Below are 26,529 nucleotides of genomic sequence, written 5' to 3' on the forward strand. Positions count from 1 at the left end.
TGTAAAAAAAACCCAACAACCATATTCCTTGTATTACTTCTTGTCTGATATTGGCAGAGAGACCGTGCCTTCGAGTCTGGATGACGTCAGTAAGCTTTGGTGAATTCCATGAAAAGAAGTAACTGTCAAGCTGGCAGCTTCTGTTACTAGTTGATAATCATCCCAGAATCTTTAAAAAGACACACCCGATTTTCTGAGTGCACATGCAGTGTTTTAATAGTTCTTTTACATTTTAAAGATATTAGTATTTATTATATAAGCTAAAAATAAGGTGTAACTAAAAGAACTTATTAAATAGAGGGACATACAATTTTAGGAGGAAACGAGGGACAAATTCTGACAAAATGTCAATACAGAATTCATTTCATCAAGTCCAATAAACTGAAGACTCAAAATATTGTATTTCAAGAGACCAGGTATAGAAAAATATTTGTAGGAATATTTGGGGCTTTTAATCCAGCCTACTGAAAGTAAGCCACCTTACTCACAAGGAGGCAAGTGAAATGAGGAGTCTCCTGGTGATCTTTAGAGCTGAGTGAAAGCAGAAACATGAGAAGCCATCACATCAAGGAATGATGCTCCAGAGCACAGGAGCTCATGTCAGGGACACACAGTTTCAGCAGAAACTACTCTCCTGTCAGCCCCATGTCTCCATCAGCCCCTTGCTCTCTCTAATCAAACAATTCCTCTCTCCCTCCTTCTCACCCCCCTTATCTTTTCCTCCCAATTTGTTAGTGCTATACATTGCTCATTGTCACTAGGTGCCTCAAACATAGAATTTTCACACCATAAAACTGGGAGACCAAACAGGTTCAAATTAGTTGAATGAAGGACATCAAGAATCAGTTTTTAAATGGGAGGACCAGAAATCTGTACCTTAGTAGGAGTAACTCCCAGACAGAACAGGTCTGAAAGTTAGGGATCGTTTAAGAATGGGATGAAAGCTGAAATTTGTCAGTGGGTCTCAAAAAAGTGTTAGCACCAACATTTTCATATGTATGATACATATTACCTTATGTGCTATATAACACAGAAGTTAATAAGAACAAAAACAAAGGTAAAAGATTGCTTCAGAAAAATCTCTTCAGTGAGAGATGATATCTGGGCAAAGTTTTTGATTTCTTCCCCCACAGAACCAAGATAATACCTGATAAATTCACAAAAGAACTTAGCATGAACAGCCCACTAAAAGCATTAGAGACAAAAGAAAAAGGAAAAAAATCTAGTTGAGAACAAGGCTTCTGTATGATACATCCATTTCAGGAAAGATTTAACTTAAAAATGTAGGAGAATTTATTGATTAAAGTAGAATCATTGCAATAAACATGCCAGACTAACCCTGATTACAGGTTAAAACCAGATCTTTGGGAAACACTTCTTGGCAAAGACGACTGGCGACCATCAAAATCCCTCTGTAACATGAGTACAAGTAAGTTTTTAATCATCTTCCCAAAGTTTGAATTCCCACAGTTCTGTAATAAGCAACCACAGAACTGGTCCAATACCAGTTAATTAACATATATATTCTGATTATAAACCCTTCATTTTTAATAAGCTTACATATAATTTAATTACCAACCTTTTTTGTTTGGAGATCATTTCAAAATACAGGTATAAAATACAAAAGGTTGTAAACTAAACTAAAAATAGTACAAGGAATACCCTTTACTCAGATTTGCCATTGTTAACATTTTTTTCCATTGCTTTAATATTTGCATAGAGTGTGCATGGACGTTTCTTCTTCTGAACATCTGAGGGTAGATTATAAACATTCTGGTCTTTTACTCCTAAATATTTCAGTCGCTAATACCACAATTTAATACACTTCCCTATTATAAACAAAACCAAAGTGAACATCTTTGTACATACATTAACATTTACCAATGATTATTCCCTTTGCATACATTTCCAGTGGTGAAAACAAAGAAAAAAATGTTTAAAATTCTTGATGCATACCGAGGAATTGCCCCCTAGAGTCTCTAACAAAGTAACTATCATCAGCACTTTAGCTGATAGTTTAAGCTCCTAAATTTGATAGGAATTTGTTTGATTGGTAGTGAGGCTGGACATTGTTTCCATATTTAAGGTATTTCTGTGTTGAACTGATTTTCTTCTGTGGCTTCTTCATACTCTTTCAGAAAGACTCAAAGTCAAAACTTGTATAAGGCCTATGACAAATCATACTGGGGCCCTAAGAGAAGGATTTATGATAACAGACAATCCAAATGACAAAAACTCAAGGCAGAAAAACTGTAATACCTATAGAAAAAAATTATTGCTGAGGCCCTACTTATTATCTTTGGAGCCTGGGATTGTTCCCTAACTGGCCAGCTATCTTGAGGGGAAACCCAAACACTGTTTATTATAAACTGTATGTACAAAAAAAACCTTAAAAGAAAAGCTCAATATTGCAATGCAGATGTCTTGTAGTAAAGATAATATATTGTAGTAAAGATAATATATCAACATGGAGAAAGTCATAATCCAGAAATGAGTTAAAACTATTCTAGCACTTAAATATCAGCACCTCACAGATACAACAGATAGAACACAAAATAACTGACAAAAAAATAAGTTTTAATTAATATGCTGATAGTGTATTATGTGTCTTTACCTGCTGTGATGCATTTTTCCCCTATATTTTAAGCTTTTCCTTTCTTTCGAAAGATCCGACTTTGGGTACAGAGCACGGGTTATATTACAAGACATAAATCCTAAAAGTAAGGACAATGGTTAAGATAATACCAGAATAATCCCAGACAGTGGTGATAAAGGTCTGAATCAAGTAGGATAAGAGATAAGGAGGACAGAGAGGAAAGAAATATGGCAGCTATTTTTGGTTACAAAATACAAGGAATTTAATGCAGACTGGATTTAAGCAATGAAAGAGCAGAAAGAGACAGGAATTTGACAACAGGAAAATTAAGAGTGAGGTTAAGTTACAACCACAGAGGTACACAGAAGAGGGGAGTTAAGGAGCTGTAGACATTCTAATTTCAATCCATTTAATACATCTATCTAGAAGTTTGCAACCTGAGCATGTAGAAACTATTTTAATTTCAGCACGCAAGGTTATGTCATTGTGAAAAACAAAATCTTATTTTTAATTATACATAAGGGAGAGGACACATTACTAAAGTCTTTCAAATGCTTCAGTCCCTCTGAAGGCTTAAACTTAACCCAGAGAGCTGCTTAACAGCAGGTAGGTGCCTTTGCCAAGTCTGAAGAAGAGAAGGCTCCTGAAAATGGCTCATGGGAGGTTTAGGTCATAGCAGGAGCATGTGCTCACTCTCTGATTAGATCACATTTCATAAAACATAAGATTAAGATTTTTCTTTTAAGAATTCTGACCTCTGTGATGAACAATAGCTACTATACCAGTAGGAAACAATGATTCATTTCTTCTCTATGAAAAAAAAAAGGAATTCTCCAAATTGTATCATCTTTTTGGTTTAGAGAGATATTGTTTTGCAGAAACTACAGGACCGACCCTACAGTGACAGTCAATTTCCAACCTAGAGTCTTCACCTTTTGTAAACAGCAGCATGATGAGGTCAAGAGTTGTAAGACACCCTTCCATACATTCTGAGACACCACCCTAAATCGTTGTAAATCAGTAGATCAGGATACAAGTGTAGATCTCCAAACCCAACGTAACCTCTTCAAGCTTGGTACTGCTTCATATTGTTTTTAACCAGTGTTTGTCATTAGGTTTCATTTTTTACCTAATCTGAGCTTCCTCATCTCTTAGAAGGTATATTTCATCCTTTACCTTTATTACTATCATTGATATCTTTGGTCTACTCTTGTTTTGTCCTTTAGAATTTTTATTATTTGTTCTTGGCTTTGTTATGATTAGAAGTCATCGATCCTATTTTAATTCCACTAGGGAGTACTTTCAACTCTCCCAACCAAAAGGTCTCTTATGTCCTTATTTAAAATCCCAATATTAATTACACGTTTCAAATCCTCCATTTCAGTAAATTCAGTGAAAGATAAGGGGTTATTCTAGAGACTCCCAATATAACTGCACCTTTCTTTATAATATCAATATTCAGAATTAACCTTTTTACTGATATCCTTATTCACATCCTAATTCATGAATATTACAATATTCATAAATAATTTTATTTAAACTTTTCAATGATAATAAATTCACATGAATCAAAATTCAAAAGGCTCTACGTTAAAACACTTCTTTTTCTTTCATTTTCTCAATCACCCATTTCTTCCTGGAAGCAACCAATGTTGTCAATATATTGTTACAAAAAAAACACCCCCACAAAATCTAGATATTGAATTATGCTTGCGTTCTTCCTTAAACCCACTAAGACTGGACTATTGTTCTTTTATGCTGTTGGAATCTCTTTTGCTAAATTTTTTTTCAAAAACTTTTTTTAACAGACACGTACAATAAGAGTGTATTTTCTTCTTAAAAATAATCATCAGTCTTCTAAAGATCCAGAAGAATTTGCCTGTAAAATCTCTAGACCTCATGATTTGACGTAACTCTTGGGCAACTTTCCCGAACATGCTGCTTTTCACAACTCCTTTACACTTAAAATTACTGACTGCTCCAAAGAGCTCTCGCTTATATGAGTTACAGCTACTGATATTCACCATGATAGAAATTAAAACGAAATTTGTAAATACTTGTTTGTCATTTCATTAAAAAATAACACAATAGTACTTCCAGTTTCTGTATCCATATATAAGAAGCTTGGAAGCTGCCACTCTGTCCTAACAATAAATAAAAAGCTGACCAGACTGAACTCTTCTAGGATCTGTAAGAGAGGTGAGGACACAGGGCAAACCACTTCCCTCAAGATGTGAGAGACCAAGAGATGATGAGAAAGAATAACAATTTACTGGAGCACAGATGAATAACTGATGAATTTCTGGAGGCTGAGTGTGACCAATTCTGAGACCCAGTCATGGGGCATCCCAACAATTTAGTGAGATTTACCTCCAGGTCTGACCAGAACCCCACAGTAAATGTCTGCCACAACTCACACAAGAATAGACAATCTGAATAGGCCTATATTTATTAAAATATTGGAATTAATAATTAATAACTTTCCAAAACAGAAAACATCAGGCCCAGATGGTTCACTGGTGAATTCTACTGAACCCATAAGGAAGAAATTATACCAATTCTCTACAATCTCTTTCAGGAGACGGTAACAGAGGGAATACTTCTAATGCACTCTATGAGGCTAGCATTACTCTAATAGTAAAACCAGACACAAACATTCTAAGAAAACTACAGACCAGTATCTCTTATGCATATAGGTGCAAAAATCTTCAACAAAATATTAGCAAGTCAAATACAAAAATGTATTAAAAGAACTATATACTACAACCAAGTGGTATTTATACCACGTATGCAAGGCTGGTCCAACATTAAAAAATAAATTAATGTAATCCATCACATCAACAGACTTAAACACACACACACACACACACACACACACACACGATCATACCAACAGATGCATTAAAAGTATTTGACAAAATCCAACACCCTTTCATGATAAAACCTCTCAAGTTAACTAGGAATATTGGGAATTTTCTCAACTTGATAAAGAATATCTATAAAAACCCCACAGTTAGGGGTGCCTGGAAGGCTCAGTAGGTTGAGCATCTGACTCTCGATTTTGGCCTGGGTCATGATCCCAGGGTCATGGGACCAAACCCCACATTGGGCTCCATGCTGAGTGCAGAGCCTGCTTCACTCTCTCTCCCTCCTTCTGCCCCTCTCCCCCACTTGTACTCTTTCTCTAAAAAAATAAAAATAAATAAAATTTTAAAATAAAAAGATTCTCTTTAACCCTCTGCCCTTCCCCTGCTCCCATGTGCACGTGCATGTACCCTCTTAAAAACAAAAACAAAACAAAAAACAAACCCACAGCTAAAATACTGAATGGTAAGAACCTTGACATTTTCCCACTAAGATTAGGTAGAAGACAAGGATGTCTCCTCTCACCATTCTTTTTAACATCATATTATAAGTCCTAGCTAATGCAATAAGAAAGAAAATAAAACATATACAGATTGGAGAGAAAGAAAGAAAACCCTCTTTGTTCACAGAAGAAATGATTATCTGTACATGAAAAAATAAACAAAAAAATTCCTGAAACCAATAAGCAATTATTATAGCAAGGTTGCAGGATACAGGTTAATATAGAAAAGTTCATTGCTTTCCTATGTACCAGCAATAAACAAATGGCATTTGAAACGAAAAACACAATACCATTTTCATTGGCACCCCTCAAAATGAAATACTTATTAATAAATCTAGTAAAATACATACAAGATCTACATGAGGGAAGAAATAAAAAAAAGAACTAAATAAATGGAGATATTTTATGTTCATGGATAGGAAGATTCAATATGGTCAAGATGTCAGTTCTTCTCAACTTGATCCTTAGTTTCAATGCAATCCCAATCAAAATCCAGTAAGTTATTTTGTGGATATCAACAAATTGATTGTAAAGTTTACACGGAGAGGCAAAAGACCCAGACTAGACAACTCATTATTGAAGGAGAAGAACAAAGTTGGGAGCCTGACACTGTCCAACTTCCAGACTTACTATACAGCTACAAAAATCAAGACAGTGTGGTACTGGCAAAAGAACAGACAAATAGACCAGTAGAACAAAGTAGAAAGCCCAGAAATAAACCCACATAAAAATAGCCAACTGATCTCTGACAAAGGAACAAAAGCAATACAACAGAGCAAAGAAAGTCTCTTCAACAAATGGTGCTGGAACAACTGGGCATCCATATGCAAAAAAATGAATATAACACAGACCTTACACCCGTCACAAAAATTAATTCAAAATGGATGATAGACTTATGTATAAAATAAAAAACTATAAAACTCCTAGAAGATAACACAGAAGAAAATCTGGACAACCTTAGGTATGGAAATGCCTTTTAGAAACAACACCAAAGACATGCACGATCCATGAAAGAAATTGATTAGATGGACTTGATTAAAATTAAAAACTTCTGCTCTGCAAGACAATGTCAGGAGAATAAGAAGACAAGCCACAGGATGGGAGAAAATAGTTACAAAAGACATATCTAATAAGGGACTATTATCCATAGTACACAAAGAACTCTTAATGTCCTACAAGAAAATAACCAACTTGATTAAAGAAATGGGCCAAAAACCTTGATACCTCATCAAAGAAGACACAGATGGCAAATTCAGCCTATGAAAAGATGACCCACAGGAAATTTCAAATTAAAACAAAATACCTTTACATACTTATTTGAAAGGCTAAGATTCAGAATACTCACAACACCAAACGTTGATGTGAATGTGGAGCAACAGAAATTCCCATTCATTACTGGAAGGAATCCTAAGTGGTACAGCCACTCTGGAAGACAGTTTGGCAGTTTCTAACCAAACTAAACATACTCTTTGCCATATAATCCAGCAATCACACTCCTTGGTATTTATCCAAAGGAGTCAAAAACTTATATCTGCACAAAAACTTGCATATAGATGTTTGTAGCAGCTTTATTCGTAAGTGCCAAAACCTGGAAGCAACCAAGACGTCCTTCAGTAGGTAGGGGAGAAATAAACTGTGGTACATCCAGGCAATGGAATATTATTCAGTGCTAAAAAGAAAGAAGCTATCAAGTCATGAAAAGGTAAGGAGTAATCTAAAATGAGTATTATTCATGTTAAAAAAAGCCAATCTGAAAATACAGACAATCTGCCTGTATTTGCTACATCTGTTTTCCTGTTTTCTTAAATTCACTTAATCGTTACCTACTGTATGTTTCCACGTATATGACATTCTGGAAAAGGCAAAGCAATTGATAAAGTAAAAAGATCATTAGATGCTAATGGTTGGGGAAAGGAGGGATAAATAGGTGGAACACAAAGGATTTTTAGGGCAATAAAAATTCTCTATATAACAATGGATACGTGTCATTACATATTTGTCCAAACCCATAGAACGTACAACACCTAGAGTGAACTCTAATGTAAACAATGGACTCTGGGTGATTATGATGTGTCAATATAGATTCATCAATTCTAATCAATATATCACACTTGTTGGTGATGTTGATAGTAGAGGAAGCTATGCATCTGTGGTATGGGGGTATGTGGTAAATCTCTATACTTCCTCTCTGTTTTGCTCTGAACCCAAAACTGTTCTAAAAAATAGTCTTTTAAAGAAATATAATAAACCCATGTTAACATAAATAACATTTTTATTTAAAAAATGTTTTTTCTTAAACAAAAAATTAATCAAAATTATTCCTTTTTTTTTTTTTTCATTTTAGAGAGAAAGAGAGCGAGCAAGCAGGGGAGAGGGGCAGAGGGAAAGAGAGAATCTCAAGCAGGCTCCATGCTGAGCTCGATCCCATGATGCTGGAATCACAATCTGAGCTGAAATCAAGAGTCAGTTGGATGTTCAACCAACGAAGCCACCCAGGAGCCCCAAATCAGAATTATTCTTAAGCAGTCTATTTTTATTCTTAATTTCCCTTGTATCTGTTAAGGATTCCCCCCTCCCCTTAGTTTTTAAGTATTCATCATAGCTTAATTTAATCCCTTGACTGAGTTAGCCGGCATTATCGATTTTGTTGCAAAGAGTAATTATTTAGTTTATTTTTATTTTAGGTTTTAACTCATTAATTTCTGTTTTTTATCTTTACTAACTGCTATCTTCATCCTTCCTTAGGTGTACTTTGTTATTCTTCTTCTAACTTCTTGAACTTGACTATTTAATTCACTTATTTCATTCTTTCCTGTATTTATTTATTTATTTGTTTATTTAAAACGTTTTATTTAAAATGTTTATTTATTTTTGAGACAATTCGAGAGACAGAGTGCAAGTGGCAGAGGGGCAGACAGAGGGAGACACAGAATCTGAAACGGGCTCCAGGCTCTGAGCTGTCAGCACAGAGCCCGATGCAGAGCTCGAACCTACCAACCGTGAGATCATGACCTGAGCCGAAGTTGGGTGCTTAACTGACTGAGCCACTCAGGTGCCCCATTTTTTCCTGTTTATAAATGTAAATATTTTTAATGCCATGAATTTTCCCATAAGCACTGCTTTAACTGAATTTCACCGTTTTTTTCATGTGTAGTCTTAATGATCATTTTTTAATAGTCTGCAAAATCAGATTTCATCTCCTCTTTGACTCAAGCGTTTATTTTAGAATTTAAAAAACTTCCAGGTGTCCAGGTCTTTTTGTTTCCCAGTCTTGCTATTAATTTCTGTCTTTAGTGATCCTACTTCCCTTGACAGCTGCCTCTCTCTTTCCTTTTCTTCGCAGTGAAAAGTCTCTAAAGGACTTTCACTTGTCTGTATTTGCTACATCTATCTTCCTGTTCTTTTAAATTCATTTAATCATCAGGTTTCCCTTATCACCACCTCTATCTACATCACTAAATCAATTCTTCTTGCTCATTTTATTTGACTTATCAGTATAATTTGGAAAACTAAATACGCCCAAATTTGATTTTTTTTTGTTATGATGTGAATAAGGGGTCAAGATTCGTGATTTCCCATATGGGTAGCCAATTGATTCAGCATCATTTATTTAAAAAAATTTTTTTTCAATGCTTATTTCATTTGAAAGAGAGAGAAAGAGTGTGCACACAAGTGGGGGAGGGGCAGAGAGAGAGGGAGAGAGAGAATCCCAGAGCCCAGCGCAGAGCCTGATTTGGGGCTCGATCTCACCAACTGCAGGACCATTTATTGAAAAGATAATCTTTTCCACTACATTACTACATTTGTAACCAAACATCCCCAATATGTGTGCATCTGTTTCTGAAATTTACAATGTTTCATTAGCCTATTTCTCAGTCCTTGAGAACCAATATCACACTACCTTAACTATAACTATAGTTTATAACAAGTCTTTAGAACTGGGAGGAATATAAAACTTCTATAACATGGTTCTTATTTTTTCTGATTGTCTTGACTAATTTGGGCTTTTTCTTTTTTTTTCAAGATTTTATTTCAAGTAATCTCTACACCCAATGCAGGGCTCAAACTCACAATCCTGAGATCAAGAGTCACACATTCCACCCACTGAGCCAGCCAGGTGCCCCTGGGCTTTTTAAATCTTTATGTAGGTTTTACAGTGTGTCGATTCTACCAAAGGGAAAAAAAAAAAAAAAAACCCTGCTGGGATCTTTATTGTGATTTCACTAAATCTACAGGTCAATTCAAGAAAAACTACCATCTTTAAAATATATTCAATCTTCCAATCCATGAACAATAGTATATACTTCTGTTCACTTAGGTCTTCTTTTCCTCTATAATATCTTATAGTTTCCTATGCAGAGTCATATGCATCTCTTGTTAGACTGATCCCTACATATTTGATCTTTCATTGATGTAAATTTAAATTGTTATTTCAATTTTTGCCAATGATGCTTTACAGAAATACAACTACATATTGACTTTGCACCCTTCAAATTTGCAAACTCACTTATTACTCCTAATAGTTTTCTAAGTACATAATCATGTCATCCATAAATAGTGACACTTATACTTCTTTCCTAATCTTTATACCTTTTATTTCTTTTTCTTAAATTACAGTACTAGCTAGAGACTCCAAAATAATACTGAATAGAAAAGGTGATAAATGACATTCTTTATATATTGGTCTTTCTGTGACTTTTCTCCTTTATTCTATTAATAACAAGGCTAATTATAATGTCTGGTTTTTGAATGTTAAGCCAATCTTATATTTCTGGGAAAATAGAAATTGGGTCAAAATATATTCTTTTTCCTAAAAATTGCAGATTTAATTTGATAGTATGTTATACTTTCATCTATATTCGTGAGTGATACTGGCTGTAATTTTCTATTCTTGTCATATCCCTGCTAGGTTTTAGTAGCAAGATTATGCTGGCCTATAATAAGTTGTGAAGTGTGTCCTTTTTTCTCTTATTCCTGGAAGAGTTTGTGGGTGAAATTTTAGTTTGATAGTTATTTATTTTTTTCCATCACTTTGAAGCTAACTTTCCTTTGTCTTCTAGCTTCTTAGTTTCTGTTGAAACAGAATCTGTTTCTGGCAATCTCATGGCTGCTCCTTTGAAGATAATGATTTTCTTTCTCTGTCACTACTTTTATTTCCCGTTCTCACTACTTTTACTTATTTATTTGGTTTACTTTTCCATTTTGCATGTCTTTTTTCTTTCTTTTTTTAAGTAGGCTCCGTGCCCAGTGTGGGGCTTGAAGTCACTATCCTGAGATCAATACTTGCATGCTCTACTGACTGAGCCAGCCAGGCACCCCTTTTCTTTTCCATTTTGGAAAAGAGTTTACTCTCAGGTTTAAAATGCCCTATATACATAGATAGATATAGATGTGTGTGTGTGCGTGTGTGTGTGTTTCTATTTAAATTCGTTAGTTAACATACAGTGTAATATTAGTTTCAGGTGTACAATATAGTGATTCAACACTTCCCCACAACACTCAGTGCTCATCACAACAAGTGCCCTTCTTAATCCTCATCACCTATTTCACTCATACTCACACCCACCACCCCTCTGGTAACCATCAGTTTGTTCTCTATAGCTAACAGTCTGTTAGTTTGCCTCCCTCCCTCTCTTTTTACTCCCCCATTGGTCATTTGTTTTTGCTCACATATGAGCGAAATCATTTCTCTTTGATTTTGGTTTCTACTTATACTGTGCTAATCTACTGTGGTTTTCTTGTAATGCTACTGTACTTAAGATTCATAATGCTTCTTGAATCTGTACGTTAATGTGTTTTATCAAGCTTTAGAGATTTTTCAGCCATTACCTTTCCAAAGACTACTTCTGCTATATTTTCCCATTCCTCTCCTGGGACCCTAATAACCTTTTTAACACATTTTGTGCCAGATTAAGGATAGAAGATTAAAAAACTTTTAACCTTACTCTCTTTGACAAGTGGGGTCTATGTCCTCTGTGCACGAATCTGAGCAAGCTGTGTGACACAGCTGATCAACAGAATACGAAAATGTGCCAGTGTCCATGCCCACATGGTCAGAGACCAGGTGTTCCCATACTTCCTCTCTTTTCGAATGCTTGCTCTGGGTGAAGCCAGCTGCCATGGAAGAAGGCCAACTACCCTGAGACTGCCATTTATGGAAAGAAAGAAACGCTGGCCAGCCCCAGAAATACCAGCTACCCTACCCTGGCATCACATACAAGAATGCAGAAGTCATCTTAGATGTTCCAGCTCCAGGAGGGGACATGTGGAGATAAAGCAAGGCCCCAGACTATGGAGCTAGTGGAGCCATCCCAGCCATCTCTAGCTGTTTGAACTACCCCAGCTGAAAATCAAAGCACTGTGAATCACAGACAAATCGAACCTGATATGCTGACTAAATTCCTGAACCTTAGAATCATGAACACAAAAAAAGTTGCTTTATGCCAATAAGTTTTGGAGTCATTTGTTACTTTTGGGAGAGATAATCCTCCACAGAGGATACTTCTGAGTGTCCCTGTACATTCTTCCTGCCAAGACCTGACCAATTTTTACCCGGGCCATTTCTCAGGGTTGTGTTTGCAGCTAGCAACCTTGAGGAATAAATAATATCTTTTTCTGGGACAAAGAGAAGTATTACTGTAAAAAGGGCATCCTCCCCAAGCTCATTACTGCTCAGATGTAATGAAAATTCACTGTGTGACAGTATCCACATAAAATCCTCCCGGTTGCCACTATGGGATGTGGTGGGGCTAGAGGAGCTGACACAATATGATTTTCATGTTGCCTGCTGTGCCATGAATAAGAAGTCCTTTGCCTCTGACCCAGGAGACTTGTGTCTTCTGTCAGCATCCAGGAAGCGGTAATAGGCTAACTTATTTGTTCAATTATAAGGTAAAATCTTAGATTCTCCACAAGTCTTGACAGATACAGAGCAATAGGTAACTAGAACATATTCCATGCGTCTTTTCCATATTTTCTACCTTTTGCCTCATTGTGTTTCATTCTGAATGATTTCCTTTTGACCTAATATTCCAGTCCACTAATTCTCTCTGAATTTGGGGTCTTATTTGCTATTAAAACCATCTCCAATGAGTTCTTATTTAAGGTATGTTATTTTTCATTCTTAAATGTCTATTTGATTCTTTTTTTCACAATTTTCAGTCCTCTACTGAAATTCTCATTCCTTTTTTTTTTCTCCCATCAATATAATAGTCATTTTGAAGCTCATGTGAAAGAATTCCATTATTAGAATCTCCTGTGGATGTTTCTATCATTTCCTCTTCATTTTTGGTCACACTGTCTTACCTCCTTTTGCCTTTTTATTTTTAATTCAGTGTTTTATGAAAAATTTAGAGTTAACTTGAGATTTAGGGTAATGTTACCTTCCTCCAAAGATTAACATTTACTTCAAGTAGGTGGCTAGTGGTACTCAAATCACAGATTACCTTAATCTAATCACAGATTGAGCTATTTCAAAGCCAGATTTATTTCTAAGGGATAGCACTTTGGGGTTCCAATGGCATAAAGGGTTTACCAGGACTGATGCTCCAACCTTGGTGGAGTATTAACACCTGTTTTTGTTTTTCTAGCCTTAAGTGTCCATCAGAAGCTCTGCTCAGCTTCTCATCCACCTTTCCCAGAACCAGTAGATGCTACTCAGAGGAAAAGTAGCCTGAATGCCAGGTTCATTTCTGCCTTCCCAGCATTCCAATACACTCAAATACATGTCTTCCACACTTTGTCCAGTTTTTCTAATTTTTAAAACTGGAGTGTTAATCCAAATAATTTATCCAATATTACCAAAAATGGAACTCCTCCAAAACCAGACGTGTTTAATGTTTAACGGTTTTAGAAGTTCTGTTTTTTCCATTTTCTCCATTATGGGCCTGACCCACACAACACTTGTTTTCAAAATATGCATTCTACCAAAAACCTTTAAGCCTGGAGATGTATTTTCAAATAAATCAGTATACACGTTGTTAGCTATGAAAATACCTTACAAAATGTCATTTGCACAAAAACATTTTATCTAGGGTAGTGAAGACAAAACATTTGGAATAAAACAACTTAAAAGATTACATATATATCTTATATGAAAGAAAAAAAATGTACCAAAGTATTTCACATTTAAATTGGAAAGAAGAAAAACTATATCAGCTTTCGTATTTTATACTTTCCAATTCTAATTGTCTCTAAGCATTTACTAACATTAGCTAGAAATAAAGTGTCATTTATCATGACCCAGTGTTTTTAAGACATTCAAAACATACTGTTTTTTTGTATTCTTTTTCTTTTGAAAAAGTATATAATTTTATGAAAATGTGAAGTTTACTGAAAGCCTAAGAGAAATACCATATATGCCAACACTCACCATGAAAAATACGAAAATCAATATATGGATGAGAACCTCTTCTTTCTGATTCAAATCCTGCTCGACTCCTTACACGTACATCTCCTGGACAAAATCGAGAATAAAACATAAGCTTAGAAGGCTGCCATCTGGGAAGAAGCTCCCATATGCAGCAAAGGTTTATGTGGTATCATACTCACAAGTAATGACCCATTAGTGATATATATGGAATAAGTAGTTGAGAGTGGATTTATGTGAAGGGGTTTACAAATTTTCAATATTGAGTTGTAAGGCTAGATGAGGTTTTTTTTCATCTTCCCTTACAATAATAATAATTACAATCTAAATTTTAAAGTTAGCATTTGAAAACATGACAAGTATATAACAATCCAACCTGATATCTTATTATTCACAAGGAGTTTAAAAAATCCTCAGCACAAAACTTTAAAAATCCAGAAAGAAAAATATTAAGTGTCTAGCACCATCCTATAGACTATAAGAGACATGAAAGAAAATATATTACCTATTCTCAAGTACCTTACAATTTTATAAACGTACAGAAAAGTAAAGTGTTAAAGACTTTGCAATAAATGTTTAATTTGATATAACTTTTCTCTTTTCTCATTGACTATGGATATACCCAAGGCCTTTAGTTGGGTCTTAACTTAAACTTCAACCTTTATAAGCCCAGAATTGTTTCTACATGTGTCTATAGGACTTTCGGATCTACTTCTCCATAGAGCAAAATAACCAATGCAACTGTGTACCAGACACTCTGCTCCTTATAGGCATTATTTTAATTCTCTAAGCAACTCTGAGAGGTAGGAATCTTAGTCCTCATTTTACAGATGAAGATACTGAGACTGTGAGAGGTTGCCTGCTCATGCCACAAAGCTAGTGTAAAGGGTGAGTCAGGATTTAAACTTTGCTCTGTGGGCTCCAAAGGCAGCACTTTCCCCACTATACTTCCACAGCCTCCAACTGCACAACCTTTAGGTCTTCAGTCCCTTGAATTCTGCTTGCCTAGAGGGACTTCCTGCTCACTTGTTGTTTCTCTAAATAAGGCCATCATTTCCAACAAGGCTCATGTCATCTGAGTTCACCCCACAATGATTAATCATCTTCCTCACGTGGGGATTCCTTCACCCTGCAACAAACTAAGCTCTTACTGAGCATCCACTATAGGTCAGGCACTGCAAATATACCAGTGACCAAAACACATAAAGTCCCTGTCTCCATGAAATGTATGCTTTCATGGAGACAAATAACATAACAAGTAATAATTTCATTCTATGGAAGATGGCAATAACTAACCTGGAGAAAACTAAAGCAAGAAAAAGGAATATGGAAGGAGAAGTAGGGGAGGACTGACTTACTAGTGTGGTCAAAGAAAACCTCATTGGAAAGGAGGTATCTGAGCAGAGAAGCCTGAAGGAAGTGAGGCAGTGAGCCATGTGGCTATCCAGAAGAAGAAGTTTCCAGGCACAAGGAAGAACAAATAAAATATCCTGAGAAGGGGTATGTTCAAGGTCAAGCAAAGAGGCCAGCATGACTAGAGTGAGGTGAGTGTCAAGTGAGGTCAGAGAGGTAGCAGGGCTGGATCACGCAGGACCTTTGTGGACCATCATAATACCTCTGGCTATCTAAGACAGAAAACCATCAGAAGATTTTGAAGGGAGGAGTGAGACTGATTTAACTTATGTCTCAAAATGTTCACTTTGACCACATAGACTATAACTGACAAGAGGCACAGAGGAAGAGGCAGGGAGACTGGCTAAGGAGCAAACGTAAGAAACAAGGCAATAACTATGGCTTGGTGGGGGGTGGGCATGGAGAGATGTCATTCAAAGGGATGTGCATGATAAGTTCTGGAGGTTTAATGTACAACAATGCAACTATAATTAACAATAAAAAAAATAACTATGGCTTAGATCGGGATGGTAACAGCAGTGGCTGGTGAAATTCTGGATATGTTTTGAAGGTATTAGCAAAGAGGATTTGCTGATAAAGTAGACATGGAGTAGGTAAGAAATAAGAGACAAAAAGGACCTGAAGGTTTCTGATGTGACAACCAGAAGAATGGAGTTACATGTTCTGAGATGGCAAAAGACTGAAAAATGAACAGACTTGGGCAACACAAATGTTTTGTTTAATAGACATATTACACTCATGTGGAAATGTTCTACAGAGTTTAAAAAAAAATGAGTCTAAAGGTCTGTTTTCAGGAGAGCAGAATCCTAAACATGTTTGCTGAGAGAGATGGAGACTGTAAGGAGGAAAAAGTCACACAGTCGTGAGGAAAAAAATATGTACCAGAGCAGAATGGAGCTGAGGCAGACATCCAAGGTAAATTAAGGAGGGGAAAAAAGGAAGAAGAGCAAAAATGGGGCACTGGAGAACACTTAGGCTTAAGAGGAAGAAAAAGGATTCGTGAAAAAGGCAAGCAAACAAACAAACCAGAAAAAGGTGAAGAACATGAATGGCTCAATATCTTAGAAGTCGAGGGAGGAATTCTGAGCATGAGGAAAGGAGTCACGGAAGACTCCTTTAAGAAAAGCAAAGTAAACCTGCCTACTAGAATCTTAAGTTTGTTATTTATTTTGAGAGAGAGAGAGCACACGAGCACAAGCGGGGGAGGGTCAGAGAGGAGAGACAGAATGTCAGGCAGGCTCTGCAACATCAGTGCAGAGGCTGATGCAGGGCTTGAACTCACAAACTGTGAGATCGTGACCTGAGCCGAGATCAAGAGTCGGACGCTTAACCAACTGCGCCACCCAGGTGTCCCTGGAATCTTAATAGTATGTTTTTAATAGTATGAATTAAAGTAGAAGGGATTGACGAGTGTGTGGATGAGGAGAGAAATCTGGCAAAGAGAGGGAGAGAGAAAGAAAATTATACACATATAATCTAAATTCATTTTACCTTACGGACTTGAGGAATATATTAAAAATTTAGGAACAGACACTGGACAAAGACAAATGGTCTTCCTTGCCAGCCACGTGACAACAAAATTCATGCAGTGACAGTACTATGTGATCAGGTATTTCATGGCCTCCTTTTTGTCCATGGACATCTCTTTAGCATTTAGCAACTCTACAAATCTGAAACACTTTTTATGAAGAATGCTCAGAATTCAAAATTTTTTTCAATGTTTATTTTGAGAGAGAGAGGGAGGGGGTGGGGGGGGGTAAGAGAGCGTGCATGTGGGGGAGAGGCAGAGAGAGAGAGGGAGACAGAGAATCCCAAGCAGGCTCCGTGCTCTCAGCACAGAGCCCCACACAGGGCTCAAATTCTTCAACTGTGAGGTCATGGCCTGAGTTGAAATCAAGAGTCAGAAGCTTAGCTGACTAAGCCACCCACGCGCCCCTAGAATTCAATTTAAAATTTTGTACTAAAGATAGAGTCCCAGTTATTAAGCCAGAGATTTTTCAATTACTCTAAAATGCCTCTTCATTTATATCACATTCAATATTGGTTTTGAGACTTTTAAACTTCAAAATAATAGATTATTTCTATTGGCAAATAGTAATGAAAAGTAACCAAATGAAAGCTATCTCAATCTCAAATAACACTGGATGATAACAAAATTAACTGATATTGGTACAAAATAAATAATGCTTACCTAGCATACGAATGTACAATGCAGTCTGATCAGAACTGTCATAGGAAATCGCTCCACGCCTCTAGGAAAAAAAAACATACATTTTTAATGCATGACAAGTAATGTTATACGAAATTCAACAGACATTATTATTTGTAAAGCACTGTGCAAAAGAAGTTGAATATACAAAGTGAAATTAGATATGGCATCTGCTCTCAAAATCTCTAGTTGTGAGGAAGACAACTGTAATATGATTAAGCAATACCATACAAGTGAATACAGAGTAAGGAACACGCACCAGGTAGAAAGTTAATGGCAGAGTCAGATAAGCCCACTTGGTGAGAGACATTTTGCAGAGGTAGACAGAACTGAAGAAGAGATATGGTCCAACTATTTACTATGCCCTTAATTTAAACACATATGAATAAGCAAACAAGAATCATCATTTGAAAAAAACCCATCAGCTAGAAATAAACGAAACAAAATGAAAAACCAACTTAACGGCCCAGAGGCTAGCAAGAAGTAAGAGAATTTTTTATTTTCTTATTTTTTAAATATTTCTTGATTTATTTTGGTGGGGGGAGGGGAAGAGTGAGAAGGAAAGAGAATCCTAAGCAGGCTCCGTGCTGTCAGCACAGAGTTTGACACGGGGCTTGATCTCACAAACTGGGAGATCATGACCTGAGCTGAAATCAAGAGTCAGACACTCAAATGACTGAGCCACCAGATGCCCTGAGAATTTTTAAAATGTAATTAGTTTACTCAAAGAGATTTGAGAAAACACTGAATCTTTAAAACAATAAACAAAAAATTTTTAAATATATTTAAAAAAGTAAACAGATATGGCAATGTATCTTGCAACATTATTCATAATGGCCCCAAACTAAAAACAACCTGGATATCCAGCAACTAATGAATGGATTAATAAAATGTGGCATATCTAGACCAACGAAGTATTATTCAGACATATAAAAGGTATGAAGTACTGATACATGCTACAACATAGATGAACCTTGAGAACAGTGAAGAGCCAGTCACAAAGGACCATACAGTGTATGGTACTATTGATATGAAATGTCCCAAACAAGCAAATCCATAGAGGCAGAAAGTAGCCTAGTGGCTGTCTAGAGTTGGGAGAGCTGGGGAAAAATGGAGAGTGAATGCTAATGGGTACTGTGTTTCTATCTACGGTAATGAAAATGTTCTCAAATTATCTGTGCTAATGACTGCACAACTCTGTGAATACACTGAAAATTACTGAATTGTATACTTCAAATGGGTGAATTGTATGGTATATGTGAATTGTACTTCAATAAAACTATTATAAAAAATAACAGGGGGTGCTTCGGTGGCTCAGTTGGTTAAGTGTCCAACTTTGGTTCAGGTTGTGATCTCACAGCTTGTGAGTTCGAGCCCCACGTCAGGCTCTGTGCTGAGGGCTCAGAGCCTGGAGCCTGCTTCGGATTCTGTGTCTCCCTCTCTCTCTGCCCCTCCTCTGCTCATGCTCTGTCTCTCTCAGGAACAAATAAACATTTTTAAAAATTAAAAAAAAAACAAATATTACAAATTTAAAATATATATATTAATACAAAATAAATTTTAAGAGCTGAAATACACTCAGCGAGTTCTGCCAACACTACCTTCACTCTCATCTCCCTTTCTCTATCCCTACTTCTTCCTTCCATCTCAGGTGAGAACACCTCTACACCTGGACTCTTGCAGTGGGCTGCTGACTAGTTTTTCTGATACATCTCTTGGCCTCCAGTCCACTCTTCACACAGAAGCAATAGCAAACAACTCAGCACCTGCTCAAAATCCTCCAATGGTTCTCCACACACTTGGAATAAAGTCCAGCACCAAGCTCTGATTTCTTTTTTTTTTTTTTTTCAATATGTGAAGTTTATTGTCAAATTGGTTTCCATACAACATCCAGTGCTCATCCCAAAAGGTGCCCTCCTCAATACCCATCACCCACCCTCCCCTCCCTCCCACCCCCCATCAACCCTCAGTTTGTTCTCAGTTTTCAAGAGTCTCTTATGCTTTGGCTCTCTCCCACTCTAACCTCTTTTTTTTTTTTCTTCCCTTCCCCTCCCCCATGGGTTTCTGTTAAGTTTCTCAGGATCCACATAAGAGTGAAAACATATGGTATCTGTCTTTCTCTGCATGGCTTATTTCACTTAGCATCACACTCTCCAGTTTCATCCATGTTGCTACAAAGGCCATATTTCATTCTTTCTCATTGCCACGTAGTACTCCATTGTGTATATAAACCACAATTTCTTTATCCATTCATCAGTTGATGGACATTTAGGCTCTTTCCATAATTTAGCTATTGTTGAGAGTGCTGCTATAAACATTGGGGTACAAGTGCCCCTATGCATCAGTACTCCTGTATCCCTTGGGTAAATTCCTAGCAGTGCAACTGCTGGGTCATAGGGTAGGTCTATTTTTAATTTTTTGAGGAACCTCCACACTGCTTTCCAGAGTGGCTGCACCAATTTGCATTCCCACCAACAGTGCAAGAGGGTTCCCATTTCTCCACATCCTCCCCAGCATCTATAGTCTCCTGATTTGTTCATGTCGGCCACTCTGACTGGCGTGAGGTGATATCTGAGTGTGGATCTGACTGGCATGAGGTTTTGATTTGTATTTCCTTGATGAGGAGCGACGTTGAGCATCTTTTCATGTGCCTGTTGGCCATCTGGATGTCTTCTTTAGAGAAGTGTCTATTCATGTTTTCTGCCCATTTCTTCACTGGGTTATTTGTTTTTCGGGTGTGGAGTTTGGTGAGCTCTTTATAGATTTTGTATACTAGCCCTTTGTCCGATATGTCATTTGCAAATATCTTTTCCCATTTCGTTGGTTGCCTTTTAGTTTTGTTGGTTGTTTCCTTTGCTGTGCAGAAGCTTTTTATCTTCATAAGGTCCCAGTAGTTCATTTTTGCTTTTAATTCCCTTGCCTTTGGGGATGTGTCAAGTAAGAAATTGCTGAGGCTGAGGTCAGAGAGGTCTTTTCCTGCTTTCTCCTCTAGGGTTTTGATGGTTTCCTGTCTCACATTCAGGTCCTTTATCCATTTTGAATTTATTTTTGTGAATGGTGTGAGAAAGTGGTCTAGTTTCAATCTTCTGCATGTTGCTGTCCAGTTCTCCCAGCACCATTTGTTAAACAGACTGTCTTTTTTCCATTGGATGTTCTTTCCTGCTTTGTCAAAGATCAGTTGGCCATACGTTTGTGGGTCTAGTTCTGGGGTTTCTATTCTACTCCATTGGTCTATGTGTCTGTTTTTGTGCCACAAGCTCCGATTTCTAAAGGCCTCCGTGTTCTGCCTACCTCTCGGTCCTTGTGTCCTCTGACCTACCCTCACCACCACGACCCAGCCACACTGGATTCCTTGCTGTTCCTCAACTGCACCACAGACAGATGCAGCCTTTATACTTGTTCTCTCGTCCAGAATCACTGCATCACTGTTCTCTTCTTATCTCTCAGGTTCTAGATGAAATGTCATCTCTCCAGAGAGGCATTCCAAGACTACCAAATCAAAAGTCACCTGAAAGCCACCTTCTCCCATAGCCCTACTTTCCTGCTCTGTATGACACTTAGCTGGTATATGGCTATCTTTGTTTGCTCGTTCTAAAATGGAAGCTCCACAAGAGCAGCAACTGTGTCTGATTTTCCATGGTACCCCTGACCCCTAAAACAGTAGCTTTTAGTAGATTCTAAATAAATTAGTGAATTTATTAAGTTGATGAATAAACTCATGAATACCAGAATTGATATAAAGACAGATTTCAAAATCTAGAAAAAAAAACTGATCAAACCACCTATTGGAAAGACCTTTCTAACTTATCTACAAGACATGTCTAGAAGTCATGAAAGATGGATCAAAATGAGTTCAATAGACATGACAAAGGGCAAATTTCCTCCTACTATATCCAAAAATGGAAGGAACAAAAAAGTGCCTTACAAATCAACTAGAAAGTGATGAATAATAGTGTGGAAAACAGGTCGGACATAAACATATTATTCACAGGAAAAGAAATAATAAGCCCATAAACACAAGATGCTTGACTTCATTAACCAAAGTAATAAACATTAAAGCAATGAGATATTTCTACAAATCAGATTAATGATCTTCTTCCCTCACAAAATTCTGGCATGAGATTTACAACTCCTGAACACATGCCTAGAAATCTCAAGGAAAAATAATCTTTTTACCACTATCACTATAAAGAAATTTACTTTTATCTATAGCCCTTACTTGGATTTAGTTTGCAAAATAATTCCCCAAATCATTATTATCATCTCCTTATAATGCTTATCATGTAAGAGAAAAATGTCAATTAAACTCTTAACACAATTTCAGGTATCCTTACAAAAACAAAAAAAGCTTCAAACAAAGATAAATCTCTAATTTCTAACACTGATTATCTCCAGGGAGCCTGAGGGACAGAGATAGGAGGACTTTTCAATGTTTATCTGTTGAATTCTTTCTCTTTTTTGAGAGAGAGACAGAGACAGCTGAGTGGGGGAAGGGCAGAGAGGGAGACAGAGAAACCCAAGCAGGCTCTGCGCTGACAGTACGGAGCCCAACGTAAGGCTAGAACCCACAAAACTGTGAGATCATGACCTGAGCTAAAACCAAGAATTGGATGCTTAACTGACTGAGACACCTAGACTCCCCTGTTGAATTCTGTAACATGTGCAGTTATTATATATTCACAAAATAAAATTAAAAGTAAAAAGTAAAATAAAAATCTACTACAAAGAAAGCTATAAAGAAAAAAAGCTTGATCTAAAATCCCAAGGGACTAAATCATACAGAATACACTCATAGCAGCATCATGCTTAAAGTGTCCTCTACCAACAGAGTACTATCCGAAGGAAGCCTACTGCAGTGTAAATTAAAACAGTTTCAGGGTAAACTATTTATTCTGGAGCAAACAGCCACTGTAATCACTTGGTATGAAAAGGCACCTCTCATACTTGCTGTCGATCCTCCCCTAAGACATTTAGCTTATTAGATTACAGGCCTCCCCTTAATACCACCATATTAGAGGAAAACCTAGTAGACTAGAGAGCACACATGTGGAAATAAATATTTCTATCAGCCAGGACATATTAATGAAACTATAGATATCACTATGGAATGCTTGTCATGGCCATCACCTATTAACCTGCTAGTGTCCAATAACAACTTGGATAAACAGGTTGTTAAAACGAATTGTAACTTGTTATCTCTAACAGCCCTCTTTAGGAAAGTGACTGGCCTTACTATCTTCTTTAATATAGGATGACTATTTACTAAAACAGCCACTAATTAGGAATGTAAAATCTCATTATAAGGACTGAGAAAGACTAATATCAGTTCTCTGTTAAAATAATGTAAGTCAAAAACTAGTTAGTTAACAGAATCTAAATTATATCTATTGCATACTAAATTTCTTTTAAGGTAATCCCTTTAGACTTATTTATAAAGGCATTAATTTAGAAATAAGAGTGATAAGGTCTATATTAATCATAAAAACCTGGCAAAAGAATAGAATTTTAAATATGTTAAATTACTTGGTGAAGTACAAATTATTCAAATTATTCTATTCATTACTAATTTAAGTTTTATCCAAAAATAGTTTAAATGCTACATTAAACCACACATAACTCTTATAAAATAAATTCAAATAAGACAATTTTAAAGAATGGACCTTAAAATATATCTATCTGAACCCATCAACAAATATATCCTCAGGGATAATTCATTCATTTATCTCCTCACAGACCAAGATTAAAAATATTATTATTAAAAATATTATTAAATTCTCTCACTAAGCAATTGAGGTAGAATAATCTAAAGTAACACATTTTTGAAAAATATACTGTAAATCATGAAGAACAATAAAAATTTGATTTGCATGTTAGAATTAGTTATTTTAAACCATAGTTATGAGTGCTTTATACACCAACACTGCAGCACAGACGTAACACATATTTTTTAAAGATTACCATTTTAAAGTCATCTGCTAGTAAAATTCTATTTTTAATAAAAATAATAAAACAAAGTTAATCCAAATCCTGTGTCACTGACAGTCATAAAACACTCTGAGCTATCATCCACATTTCCACCTCACCTCACCAGTGAATGGAAATAACTGAGAAGCTTCTACTCGTGACTTTTCTAATTTAGCCATCCTGGGAACAGCTTGTAAAGCAAACCAGTATAGGTCAAAACATGGGCGAGGCTGAGCTAATCAGAAACTGACAGCCACAGCATAAACAAGTTAAATTTTAAGGTTCCAAAGTATCCACTGCCATGCCAACAGGACTTCTGAGTGTCCGGTTAGACACTTGCTCATCTTAAATCAGGATGAATCTCTCTTCCACCAAAGATCTGACTTATGACGTGAATGTCAAAAGGTGTAAAAATTGTTCCAATATTAGTTAATACATAATTTTTAAAGACAGACCTTTTAAAAAACCGAGCAAAGATATTTTTATCTGTTTTTATCCTGTTTAAGTTTTCCACTAACATGATCTACTGTGCAAAAGTATGTTTATTTCCCTTACATGGAAAAAGTAATAATACATTAACTAACACTTGCTGGACTCCTACTGTGGGTGAGGAACTGTTACAGGTGCTTTCATACAAAATGTCAATCCATACAAGACCTTCACAAGGTAGGTTTTGTTGGCTCCGTTTTGTGGATTTGTAAACCACTGGTCAAAGGGCTCAATCAACAGTAGCACTAAATACGTTTTTTGGTAACATTACCAAACAACAGCACCAGACTACAAAAGATGCAAGTCCAGTCAAAGTTTTAAAAGCAGTTTTCTCTGATGTAGTAAAATGAGCTTTTTAAGGGCATATTCATCTTACACGCGCTAGAGAAACATGCTGGTGTTTGTCTATCTGCATCGATCTACTGAATAATTAGTATCCTTCCCATTCTTCTGGACTATGCAAACATTATATTTTTCAAAAAATAACACAAACTTAAAATGTTAACATTCTTTTTGTTTAAAAACTTAATTTTTTGCTGGTTAGAAAAAAAGTAAAAAGTCTTTGAAAACATCCACAACTCAATTAACGTGTTATTAGTACTAACTTGACCTTCATTCAATAACTTGGTAAACTAATCCTTTAAAAACAATGAGTAAACAGCTGTCAGTGCAACAAAATTAATTCTTAACTTACAAAACACAAGGATTTTAAAAATTTGAGTACACTGTTGTTTTTTTTTAAGAGATTTTTTAAAAAGAGATTTCTTCAATCATATTCACTAAGACTACTTCACATAAGGGACAGTTAGTTATGCTCAAAACATTATGCTTAAATGTGAAAAATTATGTATCAAGGATTAAAACCCTGGTTGGAAAAGAAATTTAACTTTATGGAAGCTTTGTGTTACTCAGCAAATACTGATAGGCCTTATAAATCTTAAGTGAATATTCTTCAATTTAATACAGGAAGAAAAAAGCTGCATGATGGAAGAAAGATATAATCATTTTTAGACAAGTATAGAAAAAATAATTTCACATAGTGTCATCTTAAATATTTCCTACTTTAGTTTGAGACTTTTGTCTAGATGGAAGCATTTCTGAATCCTGATCCTCAGAATTCAAGTTCAAAAACAACAGACACATAATAAATCTTACATTTTTTCCAACATATTATAAGTTAGGTACACATCTTAGTAGCAGTAACACTTTAACAGAGAACATGAGAGGTTATTATTTAGTGTTTAAAAAGTTCCTAACTGTTCAGAAATTCTTAACAACTATACATTAAACGTAAGTATTAGGAAATTCTTATCTCCAAAAGTATTTAAAATATGTATACCAAAACTATAAATTGTTTAATAATTATTTAATCTTAAAAGGTATATTTCTATAACTATAAAAACTTCTTTAAGGGGATGATACTGAGGGAAGCTACTTCAATACCGAGGAATGATACCATAAAAAGCCCTTAAAAGGAGGAATAAGGTGGGGGGAAGAATAAAAATTACATGCTTAACCACAATTAAGCTTTTCAGCTGACAGGTAAAACTCATAGCTCTTTTAATCAGAAAAATAAAAACTGAAGCAAAAGAAATTCATAGTAATTCTATTCCAATCAAATATATAAACTAATGATGAACGTCACAATCCTAAAAATAAAGATGGCCTACCTTAGAGGCGATCCACTTGATAAGAACCACAGCCAGACACCAGATCAATGTAATTCCCATTGGATCAACCAAAAGCCCACTGCATAATCTCCCTCCTCTTCCAGCAGGCAATGAGTAAGGAAGACTTATTATGAGTTTGATAATAACCAGCTGTCCGGAGGCAGAAGAGAGGGGACACTGACTGCCTTGAACCTCAAGCAGCTGCCTTCAAACAACGATCACCTGACTCCTCTGAGAAGGCGCTGCCAGCCAGCCTTCCTACCCAGCGCGTGCTTAATGCCACAACCCCAGGGTTGGGGGAGAGCAGAAGTAATGTTGGAAGAGGAAAGGAAAAACCTTAGTGAGAGCTGACACTCTCACAAAATGTAGACAGAAGTCTCACAAAATGTAGACAGAAGAGGTCTCGGGCTACCCCCAAAGACTTCTACATCTGAATACTAAACAGAGTGCTTT

General features: G+C 36.2%; 1 protein-coding gene across 4 annotated transcripts in view; it reads right to left on the reverse strand.

Annotated features, from left to right (window-relative positions):
* The window catches only part of PDE7A (phosphodiesterase 7A), a 122,626-nt gene that overhangs the window by 41,972 nt on the left and 54,125 nt on the right, over positions 1–26,529 (reverse strand). For 3 of the 4 annotated variants that reach the window (XR_006212801.1, XM_042972709.1, XM_042972710.1), the window contains exons 2-3: positions 17,936–17,996; positions 14,335–14,418 (exon numbers count right to left, since the gene is read on the reverse strand). Coding sequence is in view for 3 of the 4 variants with exons in the window: in XM_042972709.1 (XP_042828643.1) it covers positions 14,335–14,418; positions 17,936–17,996 (145 nt within the window). In the remaining variant the exon portion in view is untranslated. Of the gene's footprint in view, positions 1–14,334; positions 14,419–17,935; positions 17,997–26,076; positions 26,152–26,529 lie in introns of those variants that run through there. The other variant, XM_007085015.3, reaches the window with a different exon arrangement.

This window comes from Panthera tigris, chromosome F2, assembly GCF_018350195.1.
Source record: "Panthera tigris isolate Pti1 chromosome F2, P.tigris_Pti1_mat1.1, whole genome shotgun sequence".
NCBI lineage: Eukaryota > Metazoa > Chordata > Mammalia > Carnivora > Felidae > Panthera > Panthera tigris.